The sequence below is a fragment of the Microchirus variegatus genome, assembly GCF_963457635.1.
Source record: "Microchirus variegatus genome assembly, chromosome: 15".
Taxonomy (NCBI): Eukaryota; Metazoa; Chordata; class Actinopteri; order Pleuronectiformes; family Soleidae; genus Microchirus; species Microchirus variegatus.
This window is the reverse complement of record NC_139816.1, coordinates 21,367,329-21,384,398: the sequence shown is the minus strand read 5'-3', so window position 1 is coordinate 21,384,398 and position 17,070 is coordinate 21,367,329. Positions and strand designations below refer to the sequence as shown.

Sequence of the window (17,070 nt, the reverse complement as noted above, 5' to 3'; positions counted from 1 at the left end):
GGTTGTATGAATGCGTTACGAACCATCATTCTAATATTATAGCTCCTGACATGAACATCATATTTCACATGTCAAACAACTCAAAATTCAAATTAAACTTATGGGAGAAACTTATTCATTGCTCCTTAGGTCTCTGTAATCATAGTGATGTAAAATCAGGTTTCCCATCAGACACTTAAAAATGACTAACTCCTGAGGGTAGATGTTGCACATTCAGCAACCTTAAACAAGTGGCTTATCTTTGCAAATAAAAATCCTTTCAGTATTTCCCTCATAACATCATTTCTGAATGTGTCCTATGTTAAAACTGCTCAGTGACATGACCTTAGTTTTGTAACAATAACGGCAGCAAGTTGCTGTGGGTCTGTCAAATGAGGATTCTTCTCCATGACCGAGTGCACTACGTAAGCAGGAAAGATGTTACAGAGGTTCCGATATGTTTGATACTGATGCTCTGGGATAACATACCGGTCTTGGTGTTCAGCTGCAGACGGGGTCTCCCATGGCGAGTTCCAGATTTGTTCCATTTTGTCAGGCATGCTGCGGACCATCACCCGCTCACAACATGGCATCAGACTGTTACTCAGTGGATATGAATGATAGCCATAGGACTCATTACCACAAGGCAAAGGGTCCCAGCTTGCATGCTGCTCACGACACAGTGGCGGTCGTCTTTGTCTCATTGGGTTGCTATCATATAGTCGTGAGTCGGATATACTGTCCATACGGGTCATACCAAGTGAGCGTGTGGGCTGTGAGGACAGAGGTGGCAGGGCAGTCTGAGTTAGGGGATAGTCTCCAGGACAACTTGACCTGGCACCCACAGCAACGTGCTGGATATGTGGTGCTAGATGAGAGCCAGACGGCTTACGAGGGCCCTGCTTGGGTTCCTCTGGTCCATAACTCTGTACCCTGGTCAGTGCTTCATGGCGAAACCCGTGGGAGAAAGTGTGCATTCTGCCCTGAGCAGGAGACTGCTGCTGTCCCTTCATGCTCTCCTCCAGGCTGCTGTCCACAGAGCTTGGGTACAGGTCCACATAAGAGAAGGAGTCGCTGTTTGAATGGCTCAAGCAGGATTCGGGGCAGTGGCTGAGATTTCTCTGATACACACCATGCTCGTGCTCCATGCTACAGAAACTATCAACATTATGCATGCTGCTCATGCTCATGTTTGAAAAATCACTGTGCAGTGAATAATATCCATGGTCGCTAACTGAGTCGTATTTTGGGAACTGGTCACTGTATGTAATAGAGGCGCCGTGACTGTTAGTAACTAAAATGGGAGGGTATTGCACACTGGACATGTGCTCCAGAGAACTGTGAGCAAACTGTAGAGACCCTGGCACTGGGCTGCTGGCTGATCGTGTGTTCAAGGCCCCAGCTGCATGGCTCTTAGGAGGCTGCATGGTGGGCACACTGAGAGCAGAGACGAGGGAAGGCACTGAATTTGTCTCAGACTTCCTAATGACAGACAGTGCCTCTAAAGGTTCACAGGCCACTGCGCGAATACTGGGGTCAGACTGACGTTTGGGTGGCACGCGTTTGGCCTCCGAGCTGCTGTCCCCCTTTGCAGCTGCTGGACCAGCGCCGCATTTCACCAAAGCCCCCTCGCTCATCGTCTTCACTGCAGATAACTTGGCAAAGGCTCGTAGTTCATCGGCCACTGACCGCTGCAGCTGGTTCACGCGCTCGGGATGATAGTACTTGCACTTGTGTCCATATGTGCACTTTTTCCCTTAAAAAAAACAAAAAACAATGGTCAGAAGAAGCATGGGAGGATGAAAATTCATGCATTGTAACAGGGCTGGCCAATATGGCTTAAAAAATGGCAGGGTTTATGCAGCTTGCCACTCACTGGTGGCAATCAGCAGTGCTGTCCATAAGCACATCAGACTCCTCTTTTAAATATTGACATTTTAGACATTTCCCTGGTAGTTGTTGGAGATTAACTCACGGTTTTAGGATTGTTAACTACGTCTCTTCCTGTGAAAGCACTCTCGCTGTATTTAGACATTGGTTTGATAGTGTTATTAGTGATGTAAGTATTTTGTTATTTTTTTGTGAAAGGTGCCATATGTAAGAATGTGGCCAAAAACGGTTACTACATTCAAATTAAAAATACCAAGGTCTTTTAGGTTTCGTTTCTGACGTAACTGCGACCCGTGGTTGCTGGGCAGCTGAGACTCTACTGACTGCAATGACTGGTAGACGGCGGTAGGTGGCGCCACATGCCAAAACATGACTTGCAGTCTGCAAAATAATTTTTTTTAATGCAAATATTTTGGCTGTACTGTTGTTGTTGGTAAGTTCAGTTTGTTATATGAACATTATTCCTGAGTCTTTGTGACATATTAGGAGGATTTTATGGGCAGTTATTTTAGATTTATTAAATAATTCCCCTTTAATTAAAGCGGACCTAGACCGGAAGTTCCAATTAACGCTGTTTTTTAGTGTGTATCTGCGTCATTACCTTGTTTAAGAAGCCCTGAAGTTTCGAAACAAACAGTTCAGCCATTGCTGAGAACGCTGTGTTTTATTGTAATCTCGGGCTCAGCGAGATCTCTGAAAATCCCGTAATAGTTACGTAAACATTGGTTCTCCTGAACAGCAGATCCTCCTGCTCTGGGCACTAGTCCGGGTACATCCGGTTGCGTACATTGAACCACAGAAGAAGAATAACGTCCGTTGTGGAGGTGTTTCACGAGCGACAGTGTCTTCTGACTCTGGGTCTGACTCCGGGTCAAAGTCATTAAAGGGACTGAGGCGGGGAGTCGTGAAGAAGCTATTTTTAAACATTGTTAAAACAATGTTTTGATAATGAGTAGCAGTGCATCCACCGTTCCAGAGGGGGGAGCTGCGCTTCTGAGAACGGATGTGCTGAATAGTACGGGTCAATCACAAGACTCTGTCTTCTGGGGGTGAAAGTTCACTCTGAAACATCGCGGCTGATGAAAATCGTCAGAAAAGACAATTTCACTCGGCTCGTTTACAGCAACTAGGAGGTTTTTGACCATAAAAAAAAAGTAAATATATGTAAGTAGACCTCCATAACTAACATATATGTGCAACAGGACCACTCTATGTGACCTTTAAACTACTAAACTGCTTCAATTTGTTGTTTGCATATTTTCCCGTTTACTTTGACTTTGATTTGATTTAGTTTTATACAAAATGGTCATATATTATTATCATCTATATTTAATGAGACTAACAGTGAGGTGAAACTGAAGTAGCCAGCAAGTGTTACATTACATTGGGCTAACCCTAATTAAAAAAAATTAATAAAAATAAAAACTTTCCCAAAACTTTAATTTAAATTCCAAACCATTTCCAGACCTGGAAAACACTTTTCTCCTTTCAAAACCTTTAGAGATGACATGACTGTGGGAACCCTGAAAAACACAGCCCCAGGTTTATCATCAAACGGAGCCAGCAGTGTTTTTAAACTTTTCCATTACCTTTTCTTAAATATTCTAGGGTAGTGTGGACAGCAGGAGTAGCAAGGAAATAACGTATCCCCCTTTTTTTATTCTGCAGGGGGTCCTTAATCCATAGTGTGCCAGATCCAACAAATGAGCTATCCAGCACCCCTAAGTGTACGCATTTGTAAACAAAGTTGATGTAGCCATGAGGGGAAACATTCTGTGTAGGAGTCTGCAAAAGGTTGCAACAGTGACTAATGCAACCCGACACATCCCACCCTCTTCCTGTCTGCTCTCTCATCCAAGCTCCGGCCTCAAAATACAAGAGGACACACTATTAGAACGAGAATGGAGGAGAAAGCATGGTGAGGAAAGCGACACTGACGCTAAATCACCTGATATTTTCATAAAGACTCAAACAAATAGGCACACAAAGTTGTCACTTGGCTCCGCCAGCGTACGTTTAGTCTGATTGAAATGACCATTCATGTTTATTACAGTATTGCAAGGGCTTTAGTTTCCTCCAAAACTATTAGGACATGAAGACAATTTCAACAAAGAAAACAAAACAGTTTCATTAACAAATTGCAGACTTAATTTCTAAAAGATATTTGGTCAACTTACCATAGGGGCAGGGTTGTTTTTTGTGTTCTGGAACAACAGGGCGTTTGCGGAGGAAATTTTCCAGGCTCGGACCATGTCTTCCCAGAGGATCGTCAGGTGGCATAAACCTGTGAACATTTATTAGTTCAATGTGAACTTTAATATTCCAGAATAGGTTTGGGCAATTGTCCAAAAACCAAAAATATTCTGTTTCTTTTATTTATTTGCTATATGTAACAAAGAAAGCGGAAAGAATCTCAACTAGAGCTGCAACTAACAATTATTTTCGTAATCGATTAATCTGTCGATTATTTTCTCGCTTAATAGGTTGGTCCGTACAATGTTAGGAAATGTGAACAAACTTTGATCGGTGTTTGTCAAACCTGGTAATGACGATGTTCTCCAATGTCTTGTTTTGTCCACCAACCAAAATTATTCAGTTTTAATGATTTGGTTATGTGGAGCAAATTAACGAAGCTAAAACAATCAGATATCTTTTTTTAATAATTAAAAAAAGCTTCAAAACAATTAATCTAATTATCAAAATAGTTGACGATTCATTTAGTAATCAATTAATAATCACTTCATTGTTTCAGCTCTAATCTCAACTCTGCATCTCTTATAAAGTAATACCTATGCAACCCAAAGAATTCTGATATAGAAATACTTTGTTTTGATCTTTCATATCCTTGTTGCCGACATTACAACTGGACACTTGGTTTCTTACTTGTCATTGACAAAGGAGTACATTAGGAGGCGCTCTTCTATGAACTTCTTCCACTCGGGCTTCTCGTTTTGCAGGTCTCTGTAATTGTCATTTGACACAATAATTCCATCAGAATCATAAGCCAGCTTCACTATGAAGCGATCATCATAGCACACCACCCTTCTCCCCTGAACTCTTCGAGAAGGGGTGAAAACCAGAATCTTCTCTTTTTCCAGCTTGCGTAATATTTCTTGATCTGAAAGAAAAGAGAAGTTTTATAATAATTAAATTAAAACAATGAACGCAACGTCTCACCAGTGGGGCAGTACAAATTGATGACCATGAATTGATGTCGTCAACAATTCAAGTATACTGAAATAATATTTTTATTTCGGGCTTTTGTTCATTTAACATTGAGTTTAAAAAAATATACAAAAAATGATTTGCTCATGTCAGGTGAGCAAAACAAGAGGCCTTCAAAACAAAAAGATAAAAAAAACGTACTATAAATGCACATAAGTACTACTTTAAGAACTTAAATCCAAAGTGCAAATATTAAATTCACTTTTTTCACATCATGAGAAGTTCCTTTTCTCTGATTAGCAGTCTATTCTTACTCCTCCTTGACTTCCCTTGGAGTGTGTCTCACTCACTGCTGTTTACGCAGGGAGTGTGTCTGCTATACCTTTAAACACTCTGTAATCAATATCAAGCTGCACATCTGTTGATCTTGAATATATTTCACAATAGTAGCTTTTTTGAAAAATAAATAAACAGGGATTCAGGGACTTGAAAATGTTGTTTATGCGTTTATTTTAAAACAGAAACAGGAGGTGTGTTTGTATGCTGCTGATATAGATGTTGAAACTGTGTTGAAAGAAAATGTCTGTCTATTTCTGCTGTATGAGATGAGAGATCTATTATATTCTCTATTCTTCTCCTTCTCCTGCATTGTGTGCCACGCACTTCTCCGTCTCCAACGCAGACTGGATCATTTATCTACGCACAGCCCCATATCCCCATATCCATATATGACGCATGCATAATGAACTTTATGACGAGGATCGAGTACAGGTGTTGGAATCGTTTTATTGGTGTTCCAAACTGATCTTGGACAGACTCCAAGCGGGTATAGACAGGCGCGTGCCCTCAGGTGGAGGATAAAGCGACTGGCAGGACACTTGACAGTAGGGCTGTAGCGATACCCTAATCTCACGATACGATACACGATATTCAGCTCACGATACGATATATATCACAATATTCAGCCAACGATACGATTCGATATAATTCGATACTCTTACATAATTTTCTGAAAGATTTAAAGGGGACAAAGTGATTTTGGTGACATCTTGTGAGTGTTCCATTTATCTTTGATTGAATTACTTGACCTGAAAACTAAAAACATAAATTACACAATATGTAATATAATATAATATATTACAATATGTCTCTGACTGGACAGTCTACAGCTTGCAAATGCTGGACAAAATGAATTAAAGATGTGTTCAATGAGCTAAGAAAATTAGTTCCCTTAATTGAAACAGTGCAAACTGTAGCTTACAAGCCTGAATAGTAAACAAAGTGCAGTATTGCAATTAACAATGGAGTTAAAAAATGCATCAAGTGGCCTCTTCTGAACAGTTGCTCTTTTAGCTCAACACTGAACACATGAAGCAGACAGTCTAGCCACCAGGTAAGTAAACATAGTACCATGGCTTTCCCCAAACAGTCAATAAGAACAACATTTAACTTAAAATTAGTGCTGGGCCATGAACGGGGTTAACGCATGACTCGTTTCCATGACGACTGATCGGAAAAATCATGTTTACGTGACTCCCGATTGTTAAAATGAGTCTCTAAAGTAATGCTAAACTTTAAAAACAGAGGCAGACATACACAGTACACAGGTACGCTGGTTATTTGTAGCGCTGCTCTTTTCGTTTGATAAACAGACCGCTTCAGTTCGTCTGTAGGCTAACGGCTAACGGAGCTAACTGGTAAACGGTGGCTGGACTCCGGTGACATGGCACGAAAAACTGTTACTTTCTTCTTTTTAAAAACCGAGTGCTCCCACACTAGGGCTGGGCGGTATAAAGGTTCACACCGAATACCGGTTTTTTTTTTTCGTTACAGTATGAATTATTGCTGTCTGCTTTACGAGTGGCCGTGCTCCGCATGTAAACGTTTCATTAATGTTTATATATTTGTTTCAATCACTGAATGAAGCCTGTCATATTTGGGACAAGAGTCGGGACCTTAAATTGCGAATATCATGTTTGATAGCCCTAGTAAGCATGTCTTAGAATATCAAGAATGCATGAAGTTAAGGTCAGCACCCTTCATATCAGGTAACACTGGGAATTGTTATAAAAGATGTTGATTTGCACAGAAAAAGTTCTGTATTTTGACTGCAATTGTCTTTGCATTCTGATTCCTCACTTCATTAGAATCATGAGCTCTTCTTTTCAGCTCTTCATCATTTTCTGGGGCCATGTGAACCTGTACTAGTGTGGAGTTATTCTACAGTATTCATGACAGTAAAATAGACCACCCTAAGTTAATCTACTGCAGTAATTCTGTTAGAATGAGTAGAAAATGCGATTTTTGTGCGTTTCTCGTCAATGTCAGAAGAGGCGAAACCATAAAATGTGACAATTCTGATTGGACAATGACAGATAATATGTCTTGAACACTGATAATAACTATCTTTGCTGGCAGAGACGACTGAAAGGAATATTAGTACTAAGGATCTTTGGAATTGCTCCTCCTAGTTGGTAGGGCGTCGCCCAAATCGTCCTTATACACAGTCCACCCTTGCACATGAGCCAAAATTGTATTTATTTTATTGACTTATTTATTCTTGTTTAATAATCAAATTGCTGTTAATCAAATGCACCTTCAGTTGTAGCAACCCCTAGTTTTGCTGTATGTGTTTCTGTACAAGTTACTCATCGCTCATCTCATCATCTTAAAAATTATATGTTAGGGTTATCCATAGATATTTATACAGCTATACTAGTATTAAAAGTATATAAACAGTATATTAATAAGTATTAAAACAAAATGGATAAAACAGCTTGACTACCTGTGATGAGGGCGTCAGGTCTTGACTGTTCTTTTCTCCAGGCTGGGACAAACACAGTGATGTCTTTGTGTCCTTTCTCCCGAAACCACTCAACAGCAAGTTGGATCCCACGGCAAGAGAACACTTCTTTGTTTCCATGACTACACATAGAAAAAAAAAATGGTACCAGGTCATACTAACGCTCAAGAAAATACCAGTTATGTAGGAATGTACTATATGTTTGGAAGGGTCTTACCTCATTGCCACATTTGAGCCATCGATGACAATAGGCCTGAGGTTATCATAGGCATCCACAGATTCCTCTTCCACTGACACTTCTGGACTAACTATCTCCTTCACACAGAGGGACCGTGATATCAGCGTGGCTGTACTGCTGCAAGGTTGAACTTCAGGTTCCACTTTATTTCCAAGCCTTACCAACTCTGCGAGAACATCATTAATTAAAGCAGCAGCTCCCAGCTTGTTGAGCACAGTCTCCACCTGCTCTCCAGAATAGCCCAACTTCAAAGCAAACTCCATCTTTGCCTGGTATTCCCTGTCACTGGCAGCCTTGATCCCTGGTCCCACACTGCTCTCATCCTCACGGAAATCTACCGCGGTACTACTCTGGGAAAAACTGGGTCGGTCCAGGCATGGAGAGCGACAAAGCTGACGGTGTGGTTTAGTGACAGCCCCAGCCTCCAGCTTTTTACAGCTGCTGCTGTTCACCTGAAGCCTCTGGTGTTGTCGCTCTTCTGACTCACTTTCGGAGCTGCTTCCATCCTCAGACTCGTCAGTGGCATGCTGCGCCTCGCTAGAGTCAATGTTCTCCTCCCTACATGAGTGTTTTTCCATTTTGAGCTTCTCCAACAAGGACCATGCTGTCATCACGTTTGTCTTGACACCTCAGAGTTCCACCCCATGCTTCCTAACCTCCACTGCAACCACGGAATCATACTCAGCTCTGTACTTTAGCACTACAGGCTGTTTGTGTAGGGCCAAAGCAACAAACTATGTGATCCTAAAAAGAAAGAATGAACACAAAGCAAAGAGAGAGTTATTAATATCAGTTCAATTCAGAAGATAGTTTGACCTTTTTTTTCCCATTTTCTTACAGACTGTTAGATGAGTTTTATTTTTTTTTGAAGAGTGGTTGAATGAGTTATGGATACACTGACAGCACAGCCTGATGTTCACCCTATGGGTGCACTCCCTGCACTGGGAACCAACACATTTCCTCTGAAAACATTGCTGTTTGCAAAAAAAATGAAAAATTGATTTTAGCCATTAAAGACTCACCTAATAAAATCCTCACCTGTTTTTTAAGCCTACAATATCTAAAGAATATATTACGCTGCTCTATCTTGCAATTATGCAAGCTCTTCTGACTGGCTTAATTATTCTTAAAATAGTGTAGACCTGATCTAGGAGTTAATATGTTTTTTTACTTGTGTCCACACTGGCAGCCATCTTTTATATTAGAAAAAGCCTCTCAAATACAGTATGTCAGCACAATACAAACAAAACAAAAAAGACCACACATCAAGTAATTTCGAAAGCAATATTCTGTTCCCTTATATTTATGTTGGACAATACAAAAACACGAAAAGGTTTATTTTGACAAAACTTAATTCAAACAATTAAAATATCTGCTTGATGAAAACAGCTCTAAGTGCAGTAAGACAGAAGAGCCTGAATGATACGAATGGTATTCATGTGCATTACTCATTAGCCTAAGAATTCTACCATCTGTTAATGTGCTTACGAGTCATCAGCCTTCTCACCTCCTGCTCTCTGTCCACCTTATGGCAGACCAATAAAATGCCTTATTTTCCACACTAACTGCTAACAGCTGCTGTCGACATCTCGGTCTGCCTCCTCGCTCAACAACACACATACACACAGATAGAGAGAGCACTTGTGGCCTTGTACTGTGCAAGACATTAGATTTAAAGTATTTGCAGCATATCTGTTTTTAAAATAATGTGACTTGTCCAGACTACCCAGGAAACTTGGAGCTGCGTAGTGTAGTGAACAGCAGCATGTTCTATTGCAGAGAAAAGACTTTCAATACCGGATGATCACATTCATTTAATCGTGAGAAGCCAAAGTTGTGAGTGTGATTAAAATATGACTGTGCAGCCCTACTGCACTTCTCAGCTAACCTGGTTCTATTCCACCTAGTCGTCCTTTGGTAAGCGTCATACCCCGATAGCAAATTTGGGACAACTTTGAGAAAGTGAGTGAAACTTTCCTGAAAGTTATTGGGGTTGTGATTTGATTTGCGATAATATATTTAAAATTTCACATCAGCAGGGTTTACCAAGTGCATTATAAGCCTGGCGGGCTGCCAGCCCTTACTTAAATTACCACAGTTTAAGTTGAAGACATGTTTTAAGGACATGTTTTAAGGTTAGAGTAAGTATCCAGGAAATGAATGTAAGTTAATGCAATGTCCTCAGAAGTCATGTAAATGTGTGCGTATGAGCTTTGGACCGATTGTGATGTAGTTTGTGCACTACTTTGTACATTTGTCGTTCTTTTTTACACATTTTCATAGCTAGCTGGTGGAACTGAAAACTCATGTAGCCTCTTCTTCCCTCACCCTCTTTTTGGAGTCCCTGCTCGAAAATGACATGTCCAAACTAAATAGAGTAAATCTCTGCAGTTACAACCTCTATGTGGATTATCTTGTTATCTGAATGAAGATATCACTTGTGAGATTCCACCAGAAGTGTAGGTTTCACTGTAGATGCCACTGTGTCAGGAGCATGGAACACAGCATAAATGAAGGATTTTTTCATTCAGTAGGAGCTGAAAAACAAATGGAGGTCATGTAACAACACGTGGACATGAGCTGTGCAAAGTCTGGTGCTGCTGAAGTGAAGCAGAGTAAAATTACAGAGGTATTAGTAGAGAGATATCTAGGCGTTTTTTGGCATAGTTTGGCACCATCTGTGCCATTTGAGATTTCTTAGGTACCAAATTATTAAAACCCATTTTAATTTTCACTATTGGTCTAAAAAGAACAAAAAACAAGGAAACTCCCTGTAAATGGATGCTCCCTGTGAGGTGCGTAATAAAAACTCTGTGACTTCAGTTACGCAGCGCCATAGCTCTGGCTTACCTTGGTCAATTTGGGTGATTGACAGCTCATTTTAAACCTCTAAACCGGTAGAATCAAACCTCGGTCTCCAAATGCATGTGAATCACTTCATTAGCGAGTCAAAAGGACATAAATGCATATGACACATATGTGCGGACATTTTCCCTTCTCTAATCAGAACGATCTAATGTCGCTCTGTAATGATCAATCAGACCGGGAATAGTCCAAAAAGCATGCTGGAAAGTTGCTTTTTGAAGTGATTCAAAACTTCAAAAAGTCAAAAAGTCATTAGAAGTGATTTTGTTTTCCGGTGGAAATAACTTGTTTTGATAAACAGCAAAGGTAAGACAACATTTTTGCTTGCATTTCTTGAAAGTCAGTTGTTTTGCTCTTATTTTGGGGCTGGATCTGTGAATCTTGGTCGTAGAGTAAAAAAATGGTACCGCTGGAATCTGTGGATTCTCCGCTGTCCAGTCGACACCGTTTTTTTTGTTTACATAATCACGCTGACGCTCCGGTGCCGCTTTTCAATTTTGCGCTGTAATGTTTTTTTTTTCGTTCCTGCTGGTTTGATCCATCGATGTTTTAACCGTGTTTCCTGAACATAAGAATGATTTATATGAGCTTTTACCTGAGTTTCTGACCTTTCCGTGGGTATGCAGCATGTCTGTTTTTGTTAAAGTTAGATATGGTTTTATGACACTTTTGTCGCTGCATGTGACACCCCCGGTACGGTGAAGAAGAGGTTAATTTGCTTTTATGAGGAAATGACAATTAAAAATCTTGAATCTATGAAATATGGAAAAGAACTTTCTGTACATCATGTTCTCTCTGTCTCTTCTGATGTCACTGCATAGCATTGCACACAGAGGTGAGAAACATCTGCTGTACTGAAAAAGTATCCAACATTTTGCCCACTAGTAGCAATTTAAGTGTTGAGGCAGAACATTACACAAATAAATTCTTAATCACATCAAATAAAGAACATTAGTGTAATGTAAAAATTAGAGGCCTATTAAAATCATACCGTATGGACTAGGGCTGTAACGATATGCATATCGAAATCAAAATCGTGATACTAAGAGCCACGAACCTGTCTCGTGGTGTGAAAAAACAGAAGTTATTTTTCCAGTCAGCCACATGATATGAGCTGTTAGTGCTACCAAACGTATTTTTATTAGGGTTGTCAAATTATCGCCACTTATATTATAAAACCACGTCTAACTTTAACAAACACAGACATGCTGCATACCCACAGAAAGGTCAGAAACTCAGCTAAAAGCTCATATAAACATTCTTATGTTCACCAAACACAGTTAAAACACAGATGGATCAAACCCGCAGGAGTGGAAAAACCTGTTACAGCGCACACATTGAAAATTGGCACCGGAGCGTCAGCGTGATTATGTAAAACAGAGAATTCACAGATTCTAACGGTACCATTTTTATCACTCTACAAACAAGATTCACGGATCCAGCCCCAAAATAAGAGCAAAACAACAACTGACTTTCAAGAAATACAAGGGGAAATGTTGTCTTACCTTTGCCGTTTATCAAAACAAGTTATTTCCACTGGAACAAAACTGCTTCTCACGAAGAACTACACTTCCCAGCATGCTTTGGGGTCTGATTGATCATTTACTTTGTATTTTTCAACAGTATTATTTTGTTACAGAAAAGAGAGAAATCTTTGGTTATTTATTTATTTATGTTCAAATCTGTTCACAGTGTTCAAAAATATTGTTATTAAAAGTTACATTAAGTTGCTATAGAAGTAAATGTTGTTTAAATAAAATATCAAATTTATTTTTTAAAAATCGTGGAATGTATCGAATCGTGGGTCAAAAATCGTGATACGAATCTAATCGTAAGTTTGTGTGTCGTTACAGCCCTAATATGGACCAAAGAATGAATGAAAGAAGAAGTCGCATTTTTCCACAGAATATTTTCATTTCAAAATATTTACAAAAACAACAGCATTAAACTGTTATTGTCTTATTCTCTTCTCAGATGTTATCACAGCTTTGTCTGTCGCTGCTGGGAGTATTTCGGTAGAACTCGCCATCACGTCCTGTGTTGTTTTCCGGATACGCCAGGAGTTTCCTGATCCAACCATCTAATACATCAACGTCCACTCTGTGACTGGAGCAGGACACGGCAGGCGACCACTTCCTCCTGTGATGACAGGCTTTCTATGACGGATCTCTTCTGCAACTCTTCAGCAAAAGAGTATCGCTCTTTCATGACCTCGAACACCAGCCTCATCAGATCAGCCACGTAGTCCTATAAAATACTACATTTAAGACAAATATTCAGTTACAAATGAATTCAGTCACAAGTCACAAAGATTTTAAAAACACACTCTTATTAATTAAATTAAACATTGCTCAGCATTTGTACAAAGTTGATTATTTTTTGTTATAACAATTACTTTTATTAGATTTTGGGTATGAAACCATGAAACAGGTTGGCTTGAAACTTTTGTTGTCTGCTTTCAGCTTGTACATTTAATTTTGATGGATGGTTATTATGGAGTTAGATTTGTGTCTTTATTATTCAATCAAAAAAAATATTTTCAATCAAAAAAACCTTCACTTCAATCAAAAAAAAACTTTTCAATCAAAGAAAAAAATTGTTTGAATGCAAAAATATATTTGAGACTCAAAAAAAATGCATTTGAACACTTTTTTCTTTGATTGAAAATGTTTTCTTTGATCGAAGTGAAGGTTTTTTTGGTTTGAAGCAAGTTTTGATTTGTGTCATGTTATGGGATCATAACATGACACAAATCATTTTAATACTGTTTTGCCACTGCACTGCAACCTGACTTGCTGGCGACCATGACTTGCTTGTCAGAAAGACATCGTTGGTGTAGACACTTGTCACTCAAACATGTCTGACCAATGGGGAAGCACCCGCCCACTGCGGACGAGTGTCAAAATGATTCAATCAAAAAAAACGACTTCAAAATTTTTTTCACTTCAATCAAAAAAAACATTTTACAATCAAAGAAAAAAAGTGTTCAAATGAAATATTTTTAGTCTCAAATATTTTTTTGTATTCAAACACTTTTTTTCTTTGAAGTGATTTTTTTTTTTATTGAAAATATATTTTTTTGTTTGAAGCAACTTCTTCTTTGATTGAGTTATAAAGACACAAATGTACTACAATAATATGGCCCAAACGCAAAACAGCATTACTTCAATCAAAACGTGCTTCAAACCAAAAAAACCTTCACTTCGATCAAAGAACACATTTTCAATCAAAGAAAAACAGTGTTCAAATGCATTTTTTTTGAGTCTCAAATATATTTTTGCATTCAAACAATTTTTTTCTTTGATTGAAAAGGTTTTTTTTGATTAAGTGAAGGTTTTTTTGATTGAAAATATTTTTTTTGATTGAAGCAAACTTTTTTTCGATTGAATAATAAAGACACCCATAGATTACAAGCTACAACCAAGTGAGGTTTATCCTAAAGTAAGAAAAACAACATTATTATGGACCATGTAAACTTGACAAATTCAACAGTTTTTCAAAGACATGAAAAGTTAGGAAAATGTATCCCAGCAAATAATTGTTCACGGTATCTCCAACTTCATTGTTTCGTTTATTGCAATGTTTACATGAAAAAGCATAAAGCCTTGATAATTACTTCAGAAGCTAAATATACTAGAGTCACTTTTCATGATCTCTGAAATAGGCTCCAATGTTACGGTCAGCTAATGAACATAATTCCCCCACAATGAGGTGTTAGCCTGTGACAGGGAACACACATACTTTCCTCCAACTGAAGCAGTTAGCCTGCAAACATTGTGTAAAATGGGATTAGATACACACACAGTTCCCTTTTAATTCTGTAGCAATTAGCTGTTAGACCGTGTTAGCGCATGCTACACAGGAGAACCTGCACACACATGTCTAATTAATTAACATTTGAAATACTTATCTCTGTCATCAAGAATCCATCATGGATAGTTGACACTGCTCCTTCCTTCAGATTGAGTTGGGTGCAGAGAAGAAGATGTTTTGCAGCTCACAAAGTGTCTGGTGCTGGTTTCTACAAGCAGCACCAGAACACACCACTGCAGCTGCTGTTCAGAGCAGTGGTGAGACGGTCTGGTTACGTCACGATTCCAGGATTTTTCAGACACAAATACAATACAACCCCAGCGTTCTCAGCAGAGGGTGAGAATTGTTTGTTTCGAAACTTTAGGGTTTCATTAATGAGGTAATGGTGCAAATACACACCAAAAAAATTACCACGTTTCCTCAGGTTTAATATCTGTGTATCACAGTGAAATGCATGTCATCAGAGAGAGTTTCTTATCAATCTATAGATTCCAGGAATGTCTCTCTCTCTCTGTGTGTGTGTGTGTGTGTGTGTGTGTGTGTGTGTGTGTGTGTGTGTGTGTGTGTGTGTGTGTGTGTGTGTGTGTGTGTGTGTGTGTGTGTGTGTGTGTGTGTGTGTTATCTCTCCAACCGATGGTCTGACTGATTTCAAACTTGGCAGGTGTCTTGCTACTGGCACGAGTAAGTGCAGTGGCACATAATATATGTGGATGGAAATAAATGTCACCCACCCAAATTTTGCACGGGCACTGCACTAGTTAATAATTTGAAAAACTGCTTGGACCCATACTGCAGAACAACACTAAGCACTCACATCTATGAGCACAAAAGCCTTACTGGCTCTCAAGCAACTTCCAAGCCAGCCAGACACACAAAGTGTGGGCTGAACATTGTTATCCCCTCTATATCCCCTAAAGCTGTCAGACAGATGACCCTCAAATAGGAGGAGGGGGCAGCATAAACTACAGACCACAAGCTCCACAAGTGTGCATTTTTTTGCAAATGTAGATAATTAAAATCAATAACATGCATTCACAAAGAGAAACAGTACATTACTTCCCCCAGTCTTGCAGAGAGGAGAATACAGCAAGCTTCGAGCTTCAAGAGGCGCAGCCCATGATGTGTGTTGCCTAGCAACACAGCCTTGTCATCAGCTAACTCCTTTTTACCAGTCACGACTAACACAAACACAGCTCATCATCTCTCTTCAGGCAACCAGTAAATGCAGAACACTTACATTACATTACAACTCCACACTCAAAAATCTTGAGGCAGCATTTCTTGCAATAAATATTAGATTAATGATATATATATTAGACTTATAATTGAAAGGGAAGAAAACTAAATCTGGATCCATAATAATGTGTAAATGATGAGGATAGTATGAACATGATGATGAATAGCAAACATCCTCAACAGACTCTGAAACTAATGGGAGGCACGTAAGGTGGGATGGAGGGGTCATTTTATGTTGCACTGCAACACAGTAAGCATGGCTATAATGAAAACAAACTAATGATTGAATAGTAAAAACAAAGACATGAGGGGATGTTTGATTACCATCAGACAAGGATAAAAGCTCACAGAGCTCACTGCCATCCAAGACAGTTGAGGACTACACCATCCATACATGGTTATGGAAGCAGAGCCTCTTCAGTCCTTTCCCTTCCACCTTTGGATTCATGGGCTTAGACTCAGCAAAGCCTCCAGACTATCTCTATGCACACTCTTGTGTAGTTGTTTCATAGCAACAAATAGAAGCAGGTCCCTGAAGCCATCTTTTGCATTTCTGACCCAATATTATATCCACTATACAGCGAGAAAAAAATGCACTGATGCATGGTGAGTTTTATTACCTGGGTGGTTAGAAGTCTTTAAAATGATCCGTCATCTAATTTAAGAAAAAGTCCTACATATTCAGGTGAGACATTGATTACAGACTCGTGGACAGCATTTAGCAATCACTTTTTGGAATGCTCATCACTTCAAAATTGCAAAACTGTAATGCAATAAAAAAAAAAGGTGGTTTCTGGAATTATTTTATTACAATAAAGCAACTGATCGGTCGGTGGCAAGAAGCTGCCATCTAGTTATATTTTAATTGGAGAAGTGGCATCTATCCCCAAACAATGCTATGATTTTGGAGGATTTGTTGTCTGCATTAAAATAGAAGGAACCAATCAAATAGATATTATGACACTGACAAATGATCTTCTGAAGTGTGTCAACATTTTACCAAGAGAGAATTTAAATATTAGGTTTATCTTGCACAAACTAACTGTAATGTAATTGTAGTATGTGATTTATAGTTCATAAT

General features: G+C 39.1%; 1 protein-coding gene across 1 annotated transcript; it reads right to left on the bottom strand.

The window, feature by feature from the left end:
• Nucleotides 1-311: 311 nt before the first annotated feature.
• Nucleotides 312-8,686, bottom strand: zc3h12b (zinc finger CCCH-type containing 12B; the record flags this gene model as incomplete). Its single annotated transcript, XM_083902033.1, has 5 exons — nucleotides 312-1,735; nucleotides 4,047-4,153; nucleotides 4,753-4,987; nucleotides 7,820-7,959; nucleotides 8,055-8,686. 5 exons carry the CDS (start codon nucleotides 8,684-8,686, stop codon nucleotides 312-314), a joined length of 2,538 nt encoding a protein of 845 aa, XP_083758159.1.
• Between the last annotated feature and the right edge of the window lie 8,384 nt (nucleotides 8,687-17,070).